Source organism: Aulonocara sp. 'chitande type north' Nkhata Bay, linkage group LG7 (genome assembly GCF_057382095.1).
Source record: "Aulonocara sp. 'chitande type north' Nkhata Bay isolate Kocher_YH1m ecotype deep benthic linkage group LG7, A_spYH_male_GT1.1, whole genome shotgun sequence".
NCBI classification, from domain to species: Eukaryota; Metazoa; Chordata; class Actinopteri; order Cichliformes; family Cichlidae; genus Aulonocara; species Aulonocara sp. 'chitande type north' Nkhata Bay.
Window position 1 is genome coordinate 47,150,096 of NC_141350.1, and position 21,422 is coordinate 47,171,517.

At 40.6% G+C, this 21,422-nt stretch overlaps 1 protein-coding gene across 1 annotated transcript in view; it reads left to right on the plus strand.

The window, feature by feature from the left end:
* The window catches only part of pappaa (pregnancy-associated plasma protein A, pappalysin 1a), a 105,157-nt gene that overhangs the window by 31,801 nt on the left and 51,934 nt on the right, over window positions 1–21,422 (plus strand). The window contains exons 8-10 of the mRNA XM_086300867.1: window positions 6,418–6,546; window positions 10,359–10,450; window positions 12,503–12,699. Coding sequence (XP_086156993.1) covers window positions 6,418–6,546; window positions 10,359–10,450; window positions 12,503–12,699 — 418 coding nt within the window. The remainder of the gene's footprint in view (window positions 1–6,417; window positions 6,547–10,358; window positions 10,451–12,502; window positions 12,700–21,422) is intronic.

The window sequence follows — 21,422 nt, forward strand, 5'->3', positions numbered from 1 at the left end:
GATCTTAAACCGAGGACTTTATATGTAGTTCTGGTCAAATGGGGGGAACAGCAGTTCTTTCCTTTAAGTCAATCTAATGTTCACACTCAGTTCACACAGCTATTTGAAAAAGTAGGCAATGTTTCTATATCACTTTATTGTCAACACATTAATTTATTTTGTTAATAGAGTTAGGGGATTATTTTTTCTCATAACAAGCAGTAAAAATCACCGATTAGTCGGAAATCCTTCGACAGCAGCTACAGCGATTATTACTTTACTCTCTTCGATCACCTCTTCATTACAAACATAAAAAACATAATCCATAGCAAACCGTTAGTAATCTGGTAAAGTAACTAAGTAAAGTAAAATTTTATTTATATAGCACATTTCTAGATAAAATATCACAAAGTGCTTCACAAGGTATAAAACAAAATGGTAAATGGCCTGTATTTATATAGCGCTTTACTAGTCCCTAAGGACCCCAAAGCGCTTTACATATCCAGTCATCCACCCATTCACACACATTCACACACTGGTGATGGCAAGCTACATTGTAGCCACAGCCACCCTGGGGCGCACTGACAGAGGCGAGGCTGCCGGACACTGGCGCCACCAGGCCCTCTGACCACCACCAGTAGGTAACGGGTGAAGTGTCTTGCCCAAGGACACATCGACCGAGACTGTCCAAGCCGGGGCTCGAACCGACAACCTTCCGATTACAAGGCGAACTCCCAACTCTTGAGCCACGATCGCCCCAAAAACAGACAAAAGTTAACAAAATGCAATTCTAAAAAGATGTGTTTTTAGTTGTTTTTAATCTGGTAAAGTCTGGCTTGTAACTGGTAGAAGTCATTAATCAGCTAAGGGTTAAAGGTTCAGGAAGAGCCAGGACATTTCTCTGTCCTTGTTTGGTTTATTTGATCATTTTTCATCAGGCAAATGCAGCTGTTTAGGCAAAAGGAAATAGAAACTACAGACCCGCGCAACCCAGAGGACTTCTAAAAAGGCATACGATTGCCATACAAATTATTTCCTGTCCTGTTTGAATAATTTATTTTAGCTCTATACATATAGCACAGGTTAGTGTGGGTGTATAATTAACAGTCCTGAAAAGTAAGGCTTTGTTTGGTGATCTTGCAGGTTCAAATTAAGTTGTTTTTTTTCTCAACTTCCATACATTTATCTGTTTTTCTCATCTGGAGTCTTTCCGCCAAGAACAACAAGGAGCTACAGAATGGAAATGCATCTGCACATAAGTGTCCACATATCAGTAAAGGTTGGAACACACAGACGAGCACAGGCACACACCGGCAAACTTCTTGCTGTTAGTAGCTTTCACGTATGTTAACTCATGGCTCTGTGTGGTTTTGAATACCTTTGAAATGCATATTACAGGACTTTGTTCAAGACTTCACAAGAGAGCCACTATGAAAAAAAAAAAATTATTCTGGGGTTTTGAGAAGAACAAAAAAGCACTAATGATGAAATCTTATCATGTGACACGTTGACAGTGATTGTAGTAAGGTCCTTTGAGCTATGAGTTATACAGCAGATATTTTACATAGCTATAATTAGTTACAGATAAGTGTGTTTTTATGAATACTGGATAGGAATTCTGATACTAAATTGTTTGAAACCTATAGGTGTGGCTGTTATAAATTCGTCCACAACATCACTATGTGCTTTTGAGGTAGCAAACAAACAAACAAATGAAAAATCTCTATGCTATTTGTTCATTCTTCTCTGCTGCCAGTGGCTTTACTAACATATGACCACATTTAAACTGGTGCCGTTTTTATGCCCGAATCATTCAAAGTTCGGCATTAAGTGGCTCTGAAAATGGTCAGGCACATGGATTGGACTAAAAATAATTCAGTAAGAAAGCATTCAGTGTTCAAACAAAATTTTGAAAGACTTTCCGAAACCCATGCTCAAGATCAGTAAAAAAAAAACCCAAAACAAACAAAAATCCCCACAAAAACACGATGAGAAGAAAGTCTGGCTACTTTGTCAGTGAACGCAAATTCATTGATTAAACTTCACATTAATTAATTAAACAAGAAAATGGGAAAATTAATAACCGTGAACACAAATCAGTAGATTAAATATCGCAGCTATTTCACCCGCTTCCCAGAAGCTGTGTTGTATCATTATATCAGTGACAAGAGGAGAAAAAAATGTTGTGCGAAAGGACAAAGGACCCCACGATGGAGTTTTGCAGATCCTGAGGAAACTGCCTTTGTGCCCCAAGCTGACTGTGATGTATGACACGAGGGGGATCTGATCTCGTGGTGTTTTCTCAGAAAATAACTGAGGATGATATATGGCTCAGTCGACATGAGCTGATAATCTGTTTATTGCTTTTTAAATAAGAAAGTCATGGGGCACGCTTAAATAAAATGTTTGCAATTGACTGCTACAGTATTGACACGGGTAACGAGTTTGCAGTTCTTTGCCTGTATAGACCTAGGCGCCGGACATAACCACAGTCTTTGGCTTAGTCACTCACCTCAGCTTCCTTTCTAAGCCTTTTAATCCCAGCGTGGCTGTAAACCGCCGCTCCAACTTTTCTACTGAAAGAAGAACATGATTCCCCGGAGTCGTGATAATAATAATGAATAATAATAATGGATTGGATTTATATAGCGCTTTTCAAGGCACCCAAAGCGCTTTACAATACCACTATTCATTCACACACTGGTGGAGGCAAGCTACAGTTGTAGCCACAGCTGCCCTGGGGCAGACTGACAGAAGCGAAGCTGCCATATCGCGCCATCGGCCCCTCTGGCCAACACCAGTAGGCAAGTAGGGTAAAGTGTCTTGCCCAAGGACACAACGACCAGGACAGAGAGGCCAGGGATCGAACCGGCGACCTTCCGGTTACAGATGCGATTCCCAACCCCCTGAGCCACGGTCGTGAGCCATTTTTTACACGCTTTTCCCAGCAATCACATCATCGTGCATGCGAGAACCCAAATGCCTGATATAATCGAATCGTGAGATGGTTTTTAACCTGATAGTACACAGTCTAATTGCACCCAGGTAAGAATGTTGGTGGTAACAATCTGGGGAATTTATTTATCTTACCTCACTCCCTACATGTAAGACAGTTGTGTGACCTATCCTGAGAAATTTACCTGAGTTCATGTGTGAAAATTGTCTGTCAGAGAAAGAAGCACGCAGCACTGTTTTTATCTTGATTTTAGTCCCTAAATCAAACAGCATGTTTGTTCAAACAGCCATGTATTGAAAACTACAGCACTGTTTTTAGTTGTATTTGTGAGATGACGGTGAAAAGCTAGAAGGACTGACCATCAGCCTAACGAGAACTAGATTACCTCATTAGATCCAGTCATTAAAATCATCCTTTCTGCTTGTTCTTGCATGAGCAGGCCTCCCATTGTGGCCCAATCAGTAAGTGCTAGTGCTTTTCAGTGCATTGGATTGCCTGAAACCGAGCGGCCCAAATACCTGCCCATCCACAAAAGGGAAAGTTGTGTGCCTCCTTTCAAAGCGGCATCTGTTTCTCTCTTCTTTCCGTCTATTCTGCATGTTTGCTTTGCTCAAAGATAAAGTCTCCCAGAGCTTGACTTTTCCAGAGGCTAAACTAATTCAATTAGAAGGGACATGTTTGAGTGTAACCTAGAGTTGCACCAGTATGAACCAACATTGCGGAACAGGGCATACTGTTGTGCAGATGAGAGTCTGTCAGGCCAAACGTTCTGTGTTGATAATAATAAAGCCAACATAAATAACTAATCTCAGGCACGAACTTTGCTGTAAGAGAATTCATTTTGTTACTTGATCTTTAGGCTTGTCACTTTTTATATTTCGTACTTCATGGCGAACTTGCACTTGGTCTAGGTCTTTCTGTTGGGAATGCCATGAACAAACATGGAAAAGTGAAGAAGAGATTACATGTTTTACCCTAAGCCTCTAATTGAAAACATTTACGTGTTCTCATTCAGTAGTAAATAAAAAAAAGTGCTCAGAAAAGGCAAAGGCTTTCCTGAACCTCATTCAAAGCCTTCTTTGAAGACTCTTTAGTTTAAATCTTTGGGGTACCAGGGAAAGTTCAGTGCTTGATCCTGCTGATGCGTTACATTCACACTCTGGAATATATGGCAGCTTTGGGAATAGTGTGATATGCCTGTTTTAATTAAAGCCTGTGTGTATGCGTCTCTCATTGCTATGTAATTCTATGGACTGTATGCGAGGTGCTTTCTGTAATAGGCATATTTATGGTCCATGTGAAATAATCCATGGCTAAACTATTGGTTCTACTTAATCCCATTCATAGATGCCGTTTTTAACAGATATACCAAAAAAAGGCTGCATGCATACAGCATTCAAGCATTCCCTTTACTTTAAGAACTGAAAGACATCAACATGCGCTACTGCACATTAACTGTTGCGCTGTTTGATTGTACTACAACGTCTTAAAAAGATATATTCAAAAGTTGTATTCTTTAAATGTAAAGTGATTTTTTTATAACGCCAGAAATCCAGTATCTCAAATAATAACGATCTTTCCTAAGATCAATCAAAAGATACAATACAGAAATGTCCAGCGTTTGTAAGGTATGTTCATTTATATACTCAATACATAAGTCTGTGGCTCCTTTCACACAAATACTTGCATATTTTTGAGTAATTTCAGCGCAGTGTGGGATTGAGGCAATCAGCCTGTGGCCCTGCTGAGGAGTTATTGAAGCCCAGGTTGCTTTGATTGCGACCTTCACCTTGTCTGTATTTTTATGTCAGGTGTTTCTCATCTTCCACTCGACAGCATCCCATACATTCTCTATGGGGTTCAGATCAGGGGAGTTGGCTGGACAATCCAGCTCGCACGCTCAAGACAGATGTTTTAGAAATAACACATCATGTGTTAATTTTTAACACATCTGCGTGTCTTGTTAAGGACTAAACACACGTTGTTTTGAACACCGTCACTGTGTAGCACATTTAGCACATTCTCTGTATTTAAATATTTCTACAAACTGAGCAACAGTCTAGAAGTTTTTCTTCTCCTTGTGAACATCTCACAAGTTCTTCAATTGACTTTTTTTGACAATCCTCTCAAGGCTACAGTCACCCGTGTTGCTTTTGCACCTTTTCCTACCACACATTCCCTTCCAGTCAACTTTCCATTAACATGCGTCGAAACATCCGATTTACTCTGTGAGTAAACTCTATGAACAGCCAGTCTTTTCAGATGTGGTTTACCCACCTCATGGAGGGTATGGATGATTATCATCTGGACAACTGTCAGCAGTCTTCCTCATGACTGTGGTTGCATGTACATATTTTATTGAAAGAAACATGGTATTTATACTGTTTAAACAATAACGGACTCAAAATCAAAATATTCTGATACTCTGAATATATGAACATAGACAAAATTTGACAAAGACTTATATTTAAGTTCCCAAATCTTATGCCATGATCACTATCCACCCCCCAAAACCACGAAAGCCTAAGAATGATGAATGAGAAGCCGTACCATAACAAATGCAAATCAAAACTAGAAATGAGAAACCAAAATAATACCAAAAAAAGTATCAAAACAGGAAAAAAAACCCTTAAACAATACAGATGTAAATGAAGGTGCTTTTGTGATTCAATTATTTTGTTTTTATTGCATGTTTCCAGAACTTTCTTTCGTTGCCTTTACTTATTTTTACTCTTGTTCTTTGTTAAATTGTAATGAGTCATAAAATAACACAGTTGCCTCAGTTTTTAAAGAAAGTAATTCCACTGATTACAGGGACCTGTAGTTAAAAGAGGCAATCTGATTATGATAGAGGTACAACGTAAAGGCAAACAAACCAGAGAGAATAAATAAACATTTTGCAATACTGACTTCCAAAAAGCACCCTCACTTACATATATTATTATTTACTTGTTTTCTTTCCCTGGGATTAATTGCTTGTCTAGTGGTTTTGGTTTCTCATTCATAGCTTTGATTATTTTTTTGTTTATGGCTTTGATTTTCTTATTTATATATTTTCCTTTCAGACTTTTTTGTTTCAGAAATCCTTATCATGGTGCCTCAAAAAACCATTATGGTGACTTAGACAATCAAAGTGAGTAAGCCTCCATTATTTCTCCCGTATTTCGTCACAATGGTTCCTTGAATCGCTGTGATAAGGAAACACAACAAAGCTGGACATGCAGTGGGTAAAAGCAGACGTATCAGTCGATCGGAAAGACAGATATGTGAAAGTACAAACTTAGAAGTTTACTAGTTGAATAAAGAGACACACAAACTCACCAGTTGACTTAGCAACAATTCTAACAACTTGATCTCCACCGACCTGGTCTTATGAAGGTTTCTCGTATGCAGTCTTTTACTTTTACTTTCTTTGCATGTGGTATTTCTTTGTATTGTCCAGACATATGAACTTACTGTGTTTTTTCTCAATCTTTGTGCAGGGATGTGATACCACATGCTACGTATACTTACCAGGTCCAAACAATCTCCAGGCAAAGTGAGAGTGAGCCATCTCCACCTTTGGTGCATCAACTTGGGGCACCCTATTGTGGTGATGGTCGCATCCAAAGGTAACAGGCACCACGTGTGTAGATATATATATATATATATATATATATATATATATATATATATAAAACACCCAGCACGCCCCTGCGGGCGGTTTATCCTTCAAGCTCGGGTCCTCTACCAGAGGCCTGGGAGCTTGAGGGTCCTGCGCAGTATCTTAGCTGTTCCCAGGACTGCGCTCTTCTGGACAGAGATCTCCGATGTTGTTCCCGGGATCTGCTGGAGCCACTCGCCTAGCTTGGGAGTCACCGCACCTAGTGCTCCGATTACCACGGGGACCACCGTTACCTTCACCCTCCACATCCTCTCGAGCTCTTCTCTGAGCCCTTGGTATTTCTCCAGCTTCTCGTGTTCCTTCTTCCTGATATTGCTGTCATTCGGAACCGCTACATCGATCACTACGGCCGTCTTCTTCTGTTTGTCTACCACCACTATGTCCGGTTGGTTAGCCACCACCATTTTGTCCGTCTGTATCTGGAAGTCCCACAGGATCTTAGCTCGGTCATTCTCCACCACCCTTGGGGGCATCTCCCATTTTGACCTCGGGACTTCCAGGTTATACTCGGCACAGATGTTCCTGTACACTATGCCGGCCACTTGGTTATGGCGTTCCATGTATGCCTTGCCTGCTAGCATCTTGCACCCTGCTGTTATGTGCTGGATTGTCTCTGGGGCATCTTTACACAGCCTGCACCTGGGGTCTTGCCTGGTGTGATAGACCCCAGCCTCTATGGATCTTGTGCTCAGAGCTTGTTCTTGTGCTGCCATGATTAGTGCCTCTGTACTGTCTTTCAGTCCAGCTTTGTCCAGCCACTGGTAGGATTTCTGGATATCAGCCACCTCCTCTATCTGCCGGTGGTACATACCGTGCAGGGGCCTGTCCTTCCATGATGGTTCCTCGTCTCCCTCCTCTTTCTTGGGTTTCTGCTGCCTGAGGTATTCACTGAGCACTCGGTCAGTTGGGGCCATCTTCCCAATGTATTCTGAGATGTTCGTTGTCTCATCCTGGACTGTGGTGCTGACACTCACCAGTCCCCGGCCCCCTTCCTTCCGCTTAGCGTACAGCCTCAGGGTGCTGGACTTGGGGTGAAACCCTCCATGCATGGTAAGGAGCTTTCTTGTCTTTATGTCAGTGGCTTCTATCTCCTCCTTTGGCCAGCCTATTACCCCAGCAGGGTACCTGATCACGGGTAGGGCGTACGTGTTGATGGCCCGGGTCTTGTTCTTACCATTCAGCTGACTCCTCAGGACTTGCCTGACCCTCTGCAGGTACTTGGTGGTTGCAGCTTTTCTAGCGGCCTCTTCATGGTTCCCATTCGCCTGCGGGATCCCCAAGTACTTGTAACTGTCCTCTATGTCTGCAATGTTGCCTTCTGGTAGTTCAATCCCCTCAGTTCTGACTACCTTCCCTCTCTTTGTTACCATCCGGCTACACTTCTCCAGTCCGAACGACATTCCAATGTCATTGCTGTATAGCCTGGTAGTGTGGATCAGTGAATCGATGTCTCGTTCACTCTTGGCATACAGCTTGATGTCATCCATGTACAGGAGGTGGCTGACAACTGCTCCGTTCCGTAGTCGGTATCCGTAGCCAGTCTTGTTAATGATCTCACTGATGGGGTTCAGGCCTATGCAGAACAGCAGTGGGGACAAAGCATCTCCTTGGTAGATCCCGCACTTGATGGTGACTTGTGCTATGGGCTTGGAGTTGGCCTCTAGTGTTGTACGCCACATCCCCATTGAGTTCCTGATGAAGGCTCTTAGGGTCCCATTGATCTTGTACAATTCTAGGCATTCCAGTATCCAGCTGTGGGGCATTGAGTCATAGGCCTTCTTGTAATCAATCCAGGCAGTGCACAGGTTGGTCAGTCTGGTCTTGCAGTCTCGGCTGATTGTTCTGTCTACCAGTAGCTGGTGTTTTGCGCCTCTGGTATTCTTGCCAATTCCTTTCTGTGTCCCGCTCATGTATTGACCCATGTGCCTGTTCATCTTAGCCGATATGATGCCTGACAGGAGCTTCCATGTAGTACTGAGGCAGGTTATTGGTCGGTAGTTGGAGGGGACCGGTCCCTTCTTGGGGTCCTTGGGGATCAGGACCGTCCGGCCTTCAGTTAGCCATTCCGGGTGTCTCTCGTTAACTAGCAGCTGGTTCATTTGTGCTGCCAGACGCTCGTGGAGTGCAGTCAGCTTCTTCAGCCAGTAGGCGTGAACCATGTCGGGCCCTGGTGCTGTCCAACTCTTCATACTGGAGACCCTTTCTTGGATATCTGCCACTGTGATGGTTACTGGACCCTGTTCAGGGAGGTCGCTGTGGTCTGCCCTTAGATCCTCTAGCCACTGAGCATTGCCGTTATGGGTTGCATCCTTCTCCCATATGCTCTTCCAGTATTGCTCCGTCTCCAGCCTTGGTGGTGCTGTTCTCTTATTGTTCCCTTGCCACTGAGAGTACACCTTTGCTGGTTCTGTGGAGAACAGCTGGTTTATTCTCCTGCCTTCTATCTCTCTGGTGTACCTCCTCAAGCGGCTGGCCAAGGCTGTGAGTCTTTGCTTGGCAGTTTCCAAGGCCTCAGGTATGGACAGCTTGCTGTATTTCTTAGGCACCTTATTTGTCGCACCTTTCTGCAACTCCGTTAGTTGGCTAACCTCCCTCCGTGCTACTTTGATCTTGCCCTCTAGCCTCCTTCTCCATGGAGGGTACTGCCCCTTGTGGCTGTTCAACTTGTAGCCAAGCATCTCACTGATCACTGCTGCCGTATTGTAGATCAGCTTGTTAGTGTCGGTAATCGTGGTTGTAGGTATTGCCCGTAGTGCTGCATTAACATCATCTAGCAGACCTTCTGAGGGTACTTCACGTAATCTTGGTAACCGGCTACGGGGGATCCAGGTTTCAAGCTTGGCCATGATCCTATTTTTCAGGTCAGTTCCTCTCGCACTCAACGATCCTTCTCCTATCGCACTTGGGGCTATGTACCCAATCTCGGGTGGGGGTGATGATATCGCCCCCCTGACCTGGCGTCCTGACTCCTCCTTGCCGTAGCATTTGTGTTGTACCTCGTCAATCTCTAGCTGTGAGAGCAGTCCCTTCTTTCGAATGTTGGAACACTGAGCTACTAGTTGTTTCGCCGTCATTGTGGATGTTGGGTATCGAAGAATCCATAGGTCCCTCATCCTATTCATGTAGCCCCTTCCGCCGGGGTTACTTGCGTAGTAGCATTCCGCATTCCAACAACGCCCTGTTTTCGTCTCTTGCCCACCGATGCCTTCTTGTTCCAGTAGCCCACTTTTCGTCAGGGTGCCCTGGTTCCTCAACACCTGACGCGGACCTTGTTGATCCGGGCGACGTCCGAGCCGGCATGCCTTCATATTTATCTGTCTCGCTCATGTGTGTGTATATATATATATATATATATATATATATATATATATATATATATATATATACATACACAGGGCTGCATATAAGTGGTCCACCAGTGATGTTCTGGAGGAGGACAGACATTTGTTCAGTACTTCTCAGAATTTCTCGGAACACCAAAGTAATTGCTTATGGAGCTTGCTTCTTCGACATCTTCTGAACAAATGTCTATCCTCCTCCAGAACATCTTATGTACTCAAACGCGCCTTCCAACTTCTTATCTGGTGTGCGTCTTTTATTTTGACAGCAAATGCGCACTGGTGAACCACTTACGTGCAGCCCTGTATATATGTATGTGTATATGTGTATATATATATATATATATATATATATATATATATATATATATATATATATATATCTGTGTGTATTCTAAGCACTTGTCTCCTGCTCTTTTAGTTCCAAAGGAGAGGAATGTGACGATATGAACTTTATGAATGGGGATGGCTGTTCTAGTCAGTGCAAGAAAGAGCCATTCTTCAATTGTGTTGGTAAGTCTTGAAAATGCTCTGCTGCTATCTGATGCTCTGTCCATAGCTCTGATTTCAGTATGATAGGATGATATAGCAGCGTATGCATAACCATTTAATAGTCTTGAAATAATTCCTTGTGCAAGAAAAGTTAAAAAAACAAAAAAAACAAACAAAAAACAATAAACTGTTTCATTAGTGATCACAAATAAACTTGTTTTAATTGGCAAACGGGACATAAACACACACAATTTTATAAAGGTAGGATTTCTAGTAAAGTATTAACGCTTTAAAAAAAATTTCACATTATTATTATCTGTTTGGATTCCCATGCCTCATTATTTCACAATAAAAAGAGACTGCAGACATTTAAACAAGACTCACTTTGTGAATGAAAGGATTTGACACATCGTCTGGGTGTACGTCAAGTACTCAATGCCTATTCCAAACAAATAAAACACCAGGAGATATCATAATCACTCCAACCTCTTGTATAAAGAAAAAAAAACTAGAAATCATAACTTTTAAATAGAGAAATGTTGGGTCTTTTTTTTAACATAGTTGAAAGAGAGACATCTCCTTTTATAATTTGTTTTTTAAAATTTTATAAATAGATGAATGACTTTTTGTTCTGGGTCCCAGTAGCTGATAATCATATTTCTTCCACTCTTGTGATTCTGTGTATGTACAGTACATGGATACACATGTGTAACCCTCTGTGACGTGGCCACTTAATCCCTGTCAGATTGCTGGATGACTGAACTGGCTGTGCTGTTTTTCCACCAACTGCAGTGCTCTGGGATGCTTGCAAGTGTGTGTATGTTTGTGTGTGTTCAACACTGCTGAGGTTTTACACAGAAATCTGAGACTATAATGAAGGGACCTTCTGTCCATCTGTCTGTATGTGCAAGCAAGTGCCTGCTTGTCAACGAGTTGGATGGACAATTAACAGTAAGTATACAACAGGTCTAGGATGTTACAATCTGGAGGAGCTTTAATAGGCTATCATGATTCAGCTGGTTTAAATCTGGAACTGATGATAATCACAAGTTCTTTGCATACAAACCCACCTGCTGTTACAATCCAGTTGGATTTTAAGTCAGATTTCACTCTTTTCTTTGTCTGTTTGTGCCCACAATCAGAATAATAATTTAAAAAAAATCTCAAAGGCACCCAGTCACAATCTTTTTTTTAATTTAATCTAACTAAGTTTAATTTCTATCAAACTCTAATACTAAAGCACACCCCTTCTGACCTTTTTTTCATTCTATTCCTTGTCTCTTTAGCTCACATTCTACCTATTATTCCTCTACCATTCACAATCACTGTTTGAACTTCCTCTTGTCTCAGTCTTACTGCTCCCCTTCTTCCTCGCCTCTGTTGCTGGTGAGTGAGTGGCAGGAGACTTATTCTATATGCCCCCTCAGTAGCCCCTCGTTTTACCATTGCCAGAGCACAGAACTGACTTGAGCTTTTGGCTGTGCTGTAGATGGGTGGAATTTCGAGGAGAAGGCCCTGGCCAACTTGGCACAGAGTGCCGCCTTTCCCCCCAACTGGAACCCCACCGGCTGATGCTGCTTTAGCTGAGACTTGAGACCAGTGAGGCCCAGGCAAACCTCCCTGCTCAGTTCCCCTCTCCTCCACTCCATAAGCTTTCAGTTCCAGCCCCAAACTCCGGGTGGGATGTCTGGAAAAAATACTGCTGTATCTTACTCTACCCATTGACCTTACCCCACTCCACCCCCTCCGCTTTCTGTGCTTGTCTGTTTTGCTCTCTTTCTCTTTTATTCTTTCTTAATATTTTTTGCCCCTTCTGCCCTTATACATCTATATACGCCTTATAATTTGATTCTTACTCCTTTTATCCCTTACATTCATCTCTTGCCTTTATCTGATCTCCTTTCTCTACTCATTCCAAATGAGGACATGCTCAACAAGAGAGATGGGTGGCGGTGAGAGATATGTTTAAGATGAACCACGCTGATATCTTTGATGCACTCAGTCCTTCTGTTTAAGAAGTTATTTTTATCGTACAGATAACTTATTTGAAGTGTGTTGTGTTTTCAAATGCAGAGGAGCCAAGCATGTGCTACTACTATGACGGTGATGGGGTATGCGAGGATTTTGAGCGAGAGACAGGTGTGAGAGACTGTGGCCTCTATACCCCCAGTGGTTTCCTGGACCAGTGGGCTTCCTCTATTGAAGTTTCCCATGAAGAAAAGCCCTATTGTTCTGGTGAAGTTGCTGCTGGATATCCCGCTGTGACTAAGGTAAGGCCAGACCTGTCTTCTCCTACCAATACCAGTTAAAGTTACCATCATTTAACAAAATTGCTTAACTTAATTTGTCACACCAGAGGTTAACATATATTTTAAATATATTAAGATTATAAATATTGTATCATGCAATCAATCATAAAAAAGAGGTCTTTGAATCTATGATTCTTATGACTGTTGCTTCCTTATTCACACTGTTAAATTCACACAGTGCAGAAGACTCTGCAACACTTAAAAAAAAAAAAAAAAAAAAAAAAAAAAAGCGAAATAGCTTTTTTTGGCAGCTAATTGGTAATATCGGGACTTTTAATTAGATGTCTCCCAAATTGCATGTACAGGTTTTCTGCTCTCACTGGAGTAATGCTTATAGAAGAAGCATACAAAGCTTTACTTAAGGCTGCTTGCTGCCTTGATGTGTTTCTTTAGAGGCAGGAAAGGGGCTGACTACCTAAATAGAATGATTTACTTTATGGGGGCTTGTCCCCCCTAAACGGAGGTCGGTCCTTACAGTGTGTGCATACAGACATGTGTCCTCACAACATAAGTGATACAAGCACACACACACAAAGCTTCGGACACACACAAATGCATTAGCCTCAATCCTACTTAATCCCCTTCCCCTAATATGGATGATGAAAGATAAGACATGTTGTTGATGTATGTTCTCTCTTTTTTTAAGCCATATTTTATTTTTTGAGGTAATTATTCTGTCATTTTCTCACAAAAAACATTCAGCTAGTAGGTAAGTTGCATTGGTGACATCACTTTATTGTTAAATGCTATAGTGATAAATATACTTTACACTTTGCTTTGTCCTGAAAGACTTTACACCTCTACACAAACTGTGCTGTCTCTTCTGAGGTGTATAATGCTGGAAGTGTGTGTTGTTGGTAGAGCTTGTTCCTACTGCTGATGATGCATTTTTACAAAGCCAATGAACTAGTTTTTCCTGAACAGCTGTGTTAAGGTGCCTTGCTCAAACAGGGATAGGAGATTAACCATCACTTAACTGACAGTTAATGCATTTGATATTTGTATTGCACAACCTCTGTTTGAGTATTAAAAAACAAAACAAAACAAAAAAAACGAGTTTGTTCCAACCAACAACATTGCAGCTGTTTTACTTTCTGAGGGAAACGAGACACCAGTGGAACATGTCCATATAACCATAGAGGAAGGATTTCTACTGTGAAGGACACATTGTTCATTCAAAAAACACTTCTACTGTGAAGAACAAACTGTTCCCCAAGGGTTATATGTGATGACATCACCTCATTATAAGGCCACTGAAATGCAAGCGCCTATGCATGTGTGGAAAATATGCAAACACAGGTTAACAAAACACAACGATCTTGTCGCTGTCTGTCTCTGCTCTGTCCATCTCTCCCTCACATAGTCTTATTTATACAATGAGCTGAAAATCATATATATTCAAATCACCAGTGTTTATGTAAATTGATTTATTTTTCAACTTTTCAACACATCAAAATTTTCTCAAATTGTATTTTAACTTTAAATGAAACTGATTATTCTGTGTTCTTCTGGCTTTAAGCATAAGTGCAGTAACAGTTAAAATATATGATTGCAAATAGGGGTTGAACAAAAAAGAAAGATAACATATCTTGGCTTCCAATAACTGAGTTAAAATCCTCTCCAGGCTGTTCTCCTAAACAGCTGTGCAATTGAACGTGTGTGTGGCATTGCTGACTGCACTGGAGGCTCATGCCTCAGATGAAGCATGTAAAGACTGGTTGTGAAGATGAAGACCAGGCAGTAGGTCTGTCTTTGTTCATACAGTTTAAATGTGACCATGTTAGAACAACACGTAATGCAACGCAGTCACCAGTTGCAAAACACTGACTTTGAAGATTTTACCTATTTCGAAGGAACTTTCGCCAGTGTCCAGCCATTTGGTATTTTAATTGCTGTTTTTGCTCGTAATTGTCCTTAATGGCAAACAACAATTTATCATAGAGTGCATTAGTCATTCTTCAGGCATCTGGATCTAATTCCTTATCTTCTAGTTTCGAACTTTCCTGAGTGCTTTGGAAAGCCTTTTTAGTCAAAAAACAGTTGTGGTAATTCTGCCAAGTTCTAGGTAGCTTTAAGATGATGGTGATCAATGTGAAAAGTTAAACAATTGCAAATCAGTTCTATGAATTCAATTTTACCATTACACTAAAGGTTGACTCCTTCCTGTAGTAGTTCTAGCACTCCCATTACGTTGTAATTATTTCTGAAAGGCAATGAGCCTTCATTTTGTAGAACAGAGTGATGTTACAGGGAGTCAGATCTGCTGAGCAAGGCAAGTGGTGAGCCACAATTGTGTTTGTGTTGTCAAGAAAACTTCTTTTTGCTGTTACATGGTAGACCATAACACGTGCTACAGTGCAGGTTCTTTCAGCCAAAATGTTCAGTTTTGGACATACCAGGATGTTAATGTCTGCAGCCCTGACGGTGTGGACCAATAATAGCATGTTACTGATAGTGTTCCTGGTGTGATATGTCTTGTTTTCATTAAAAGCTTATAGGCTATTCCAGTGAACACTGCTGTTTGATCACTGGGTCACGGAGCCAACTATAGTCACCAGTTGTAATCATCAAGATGAAGGCTGGGTCAGTTTTACTAAAGAATTTCTTTGCTTTAAGCATAAGTTTGCAAATTGCAAATGTGCACATAACAATTTTCAAATCTGAACTTTAAGGGCATGATCAAAAAGGTTTTCGAAGTGCTGGAAACTGTGTCAATTTGTTTTCCTTTCTCTTGAGAGACAGAAAAACAAGAGAAGATGTTAGGCCAGTCATTGTTTGCTTTATCTGAATCTACTATTACACTGTAAACTGACACATATGGAGGTGAGTCACAGTGTATCTGGGTTCAATACTGTGCCTGAAAGGAAACTTTAATGCCCTTTAAAAATAAATTCCAGTGAAAGTTAAGAGGATTTAAACTATTCCAACTAGTAGAAATGGCTAAAGTTACCTCGCTTACACAGATGCAAATAAAAACAGTGATTTGCTAATCTCGTAAACCCATATTTTATTCATAATAGGACATATTTAGCATTTAAACAGAGTCATTTTACAATTTCATGAAAAATATTTGCTCAGTTTGAATGTGACATCACCTGGCTCTCTTGTAATGTCTGAAAAACATAAATTGGGACAGGGGAACAAAAACTGAAAAAGTAAGTAGTACTAAAGACGATTTCTGTCTCTGGCTGGAATTGAATCATGGGAGAAGCCCCCACCTCAAAAAATGACCCAAGACTTTTGAGCAACTAGAATCCAATATCAGATAACAACAGGACAACATTCCTCTCTGAGTCCAGCAGCTGGTCTTCTCAGTCCCCAGATGTTTACAGAGTGTTGTTAAAAGGAGCGGGGGTGCTACATAGTGGTAAACAACACCGTGTCTTAAGTTTTTTGAAATGTGTTGCTGCCAACAAATTTAGCTAACATTTTCTAATAAAGTGGTAAAACTTCTCAGTTTAAACATTTACTATGTTTTCTGTCTTCTATTGTAAATAAAATATGGTTTTAAGAGATTTGCAAATCATTGCATTTATATTTCATACAGCGTCCCAACTGTTTTTGGAACTGGGTTTGTAAATGTGCTTGTTGCTACTCATGTCTAGTTGTAAGAGCTTAAAATTGTTTTTTTTCTAATTTATTTTTATTTTTCTTGCTTTTTGAAGTCACTAAAGTATACATGTCTTTTTAAGAAACAAGTACGAAGAGCATTCATTGACCGTGAATAATAATATAAGCTACAGTGGCCACTAAACACTTACTCTCTTTTTCATTCATCCAATCTTTGTACACTTCGTTGTACACCACACTGAAGTTGGGTTTCTCTCAAATAAGTAGAAAGATTCTTATGCACGACCTGATCACAAATAGAGATACAACAGCAGCCTTCCCTTCCTGTTGCGGACCTTCTATTTAGGATAACATTTTGATCTCAGTCAACCACACTCCGGAGACAATGCCATTACCATGACACAAAGCCAAAATAACTTCTCTGCTGGAGTTAGTGTCTGGTTAACCACTAGCATTTATCCCATAATATGTACCATGCCTCTTGGTGTACTGGTCTGTGTGTGTGTGTGTTTATGTGTGAAAGTGAGAAAAGTTGCAAACTGAGGCCCAGAAAGAGGTTAAGTTAAAAAGGAGTATGCAAAGAAAAGCACTACAGAGTCCAGGGACACAACGAGACATCTAAACATCTCAATTCAGTGGAATTCAATTTGATTTATATAGCACCAATTCACAACAACAGTTGCATTACGGCACTTTGTATTGGAAAATTGTAAAGTAAAGACCCTATAATATTAAAGAGAAACCCCAACATTGACCAACAACACAACCCTGTATAAGCAAACACTTGGTGAGAGTGGGAAGGAAAACCTCGCTTTTAACAGGAAGAAACTTTCAGCAGAACCAGGTGCAGGGATGGAGAGCCATCTCCTGTGGACACTTGGCAGTGAGGGGAAAGTAATAAGAACAGAGAGAGACAGGAGAAAAGGCAAATCAAGAGACAGAGTTTAATAATCGCTAATGATTAAATACAGTAGTGGTGTATAAACACACATGGGGTGACTTCACCAGTTGTCTTATGCGTCATCCGTCTCCACTGTTCTTTCCAAAAACACTGTGCAAGTAATCCTGTGCTAGCTGCATTCATTAAGGTTTTGTTGTATAAAGTAATGCAAGGTCATGCCTTTTTAATGGTCAAATAAGTCTTTGAAAATTCATTTCAATTCTTTGTCAATTAATTCAGCATACCGAGGACATAACAAGAGTGGTGAAAGGTGGTCAACTTGAGTGTGTGTTCAAATGAAATGGATGGCACAGGCAATATATAATCAATCAGAAACATGGATATGTCTAAAGTGAGCAGAGTGGCTGGTTTTACAAAGGAGAAAAAAAAGTATCAAGAGATCAAACACATAAAAGCTAAAAGCAAGACAGCTGCTGCGGACAAATTAGCACCGTGAGTGTGCATAATAGGAAAAACGCAATGTTGCAGTTTAACATGAAAAGCATTCAGTTTAAGTGTTTTTGTCAGTAACACCAGAAAAGTGGCAAAATATAAGTATAGCCCAGGCTGTGTGAAGCTAAGAAAGAAACGACAATGCAAGCTGACAGACTTGTCAATATCACAACTGTACTGTAAAGAGATGGGCAAATCACTCAGATTACAGTTGTTATTCAGGTCTTATACCAGTGGTGTAATACCTGAGTAAATAAGAGCAGGTAAATAACTTAAATAAATAAACAGGGTTCAGAAATAGTCTGAGCCTGCAATCAAATTATGTTCACAAGTATAACAGTATAAATATAAAATACACTGTTATACCTGTATTTTTACTAATGAATTCTAGTTATGCTGTATAATAAAATTAATGTTCTAGGATTGTTTATCAAGGCTTTTAGAATCAGTATCCTTAATTAATCTCAAATGGAGAGACTGATTTGTTAAAGTTACTCAAAGTATAAATATGAAAGACAGAAAATTATAAACTCTCTATAAAAAAATAATTATAAATAAGGTGCTCCATTTCAGGTAATTATTTGCTGTCTAAAAACAACATGTCTTACTGATGCTCATCAGGAACGACAAAGAACAACAATCTTCAGACCCTCTTTGTATTCTTGCACTGAGATCTGATGGATCTGGTGACCCTACGCTCCTGAGAATACGTCTCTAAGCTCAAACATAAGCAACTATGGAGCGGGGTTGGTCTGCATAAATTACCATGGCTATCCAATCTGGTAAGAAGCGAGCCGCCTCTGTAATACAGAAAACCCAGGGTTAAATCTTAAGTTGTTTTTTTTAGTTAAGTTAACTTGATAAACCCAAATCCCAAACTGTAGTGCATGCCTCTTATTCAGGACAATCCTAAAGTGTAATGAACTCTGTGTGTTTATGGGTATTTGTTGCTGTTGGGGGTAGGGGAAGTAGATAGCACATCATTTCCTTCAGATCTAGTAAACAACTGCTGTATTGGCTTTGTGTATCAGGTCTGTTTGATGTCTAAAGACTGTGTTGATTCTGTGGGAGAGAGAGCAAGGCGGGCAACAGTGATTGGTATCTTTATGGATGCAAGGAAGCAGCAACAGCACAAGACGGCACTTGAGCAGAAAGAGAAAGATATCGCATATCTGCACGATTCTCAAATGCTGTGCACTGGTCTAAGAGAGAGACGGTGTGTGTGTGTGTGTTTTTGTGTTTAGGAGGTGTATACAGATATATTGTATACTTTTGCTGTATCATAATCATCTTCATACACCAGTGCAAAACCAAAGAGAAAGATGAATGACGCTCCAACATGGAACCACTAGGAGTAATTCTTCAACACGAAAATGAATGGTGCAAAGAGTCATTAACACAATCTACCAGTTTGAATAAAATACAGCAGTTTAGTGGCCTGTGCTCCTCCTTATACAATGCAAATGTGATATTTATCTGACTGATACACGTTTTGTTTTCGGTGATAAAGTCTTTGAATTCTTGCACTACCCTGTTTAGTTATGTACTATTGTAGAGGCTTTTTGGATTTGAATGAAAGAGTGGTTACATTAAAAATGAAGGAAATTATATATGAAGATAATTGCCTAAATTACAGATGAAATAATGTAAGGTGGCAGAAACTCAAATGACAAATGACAGATGGCGTTTAAGGTTATAAATGGGGGTAAAATAATCTGGAAATTAACTCAGCCAAAAGTCATACTGCATTCAAAAGAAAATACATAAACGAATAAAAACAATTCTTTTGAAAGCTGAAAATGGTCCAACACCACTCTTACTGGCCATTCCCACATTAAAATGTCCTCAAAAGAATAGTTCAATCCAATCAAAATACCACTAGAAAGTGCATGAAGTTAACATTAATGGCAAAATAAAACATAAAAATGTCATTATTATCATTATTGTTGCTATTAACTTTTTAGCCAGGTTGAATAGTTGTGTGTGTGTGTGTGTGTGTGTGTGTGTGTTGTCATATTGTGAACCTAATGCAACATTTGTAGACATCAAATATAGTATACCTGTACAATGACATAACTTCAAGCTTATGTAAATGATTCAGAGACAAGACAGAAACACCTCGGCAAACACACACACACACACACCACATACACACGCACACATAGTGCCGACTCCATATCAGAATTATAGGGCAGGTCCATAGGGGCCTTAAATGTACTACTGCTCTCTTTGTGGAGCAGAACATAATGTTCCCCCGCTACCACACTGTGGAATATGGTGAGCCAGCTCTACTTGCTCTAGGGGAAATGGAGCTGAGAATTGGCCCTAGCAACTGACCTTTGTCTGTGCGTGTGTGTGTGTGTGTGTGTGTGTGTGTGTGTGTGTGTGTGTGTGTGTGTGTGTACCCAAGTGTGCCTCCATTCATGTGTACAGCTTCCCTGTCTTCGTGTACATGTGTGCAAATAACTTTGTGTTTGTGTAGGTGCATTTCGACTTTCAGCTTAAAAAAAGGCAAACCAGGTGATTTCTTCAGAGAGTGCTGCTGCCCAGGTAATCTCTGATGCAACTCCCAGGAACCTCTTGAGAACACTAATCTTAATTATACATAAGCACCAGAAGGGATAACATTTTACATCTCATGTTGCAAGAAGCTGCTTATATACAAAGTTCGCCCATCTTGAGAAAGATGTAAAACAAACATATGTGGACGAGGTTTGGATTAAATAACCCCTACCACATTCATCTTTGCGTAAATGCTTTAGAGGGAAGCAAGAGGGAGAAGGAGGCACTGTAAAAGAACTTAATTCTGTCTAGTAAAACCAGGAAACAATAACTGGCCCCGTTCTGTCCTCCCAAAAAAAGCATGCAGCATGTGTTTGTGCACTTAAGTGGAGGATACATGCATACTGTATACAGGCTACTGCAGCGCATACATACATGTTTACATATTCCTTCCTCTTCATATACATGCAAACAAATACACTGGCAAACTTACACCTACTGCTACACTAGCTAAAACACACACACACACACACACACACACACACACACACACACACACACATAGAATACCCACAAAAACAGAAGTTCATACAGTAGCTGAGCTGTTGCTTTCACCAGTTCAGGAAGGCCAATCTGGCACGGTGTCTTTCACCAACATGCCCCACAAACCACACAGTCCTCATCAGGCAGGGTGCCAGTGACATAAGCGTGCGGTATCATTAAAAAGAAACCTCTGGGGTGGCATTTTTTCCCTCCCTTTTACTTTTCCAGCTTCAGTTATTATTGTGGTTCCAGCATGTGGAAACCTCATTGAAGATGGTGATTTTTTTTATGGCACTGATGACCCCCGCATAACATTTTCAAGCTGTTAATATGCAGGGTTTTAGCACAGTTTTATTATACAGAGGGGTCTATAACTGAGGGATATTCTCCTCAGGCCCATCTGTTTTCAACTTGCTGGCATTGTATGCTCAACAATCCATATACATTAGTTTGTGGTCTATGCTCGCTACCACCCAATCACTGCATCATTGCACCACTTACTAACTTTTACAGCCCCACTCTCAGTAGGCTATGGAAGTTACATATTATTAGCCTTGGACCAATGGGACGGTGAGCTTCAGTAGGTATGGGTGACAGGACATTACCTCACACACCAGGCTCTCACCAGCATTCCAGTAAACCCTGGGATGGTGCTTGGAAAGGCATACTAGTTTCT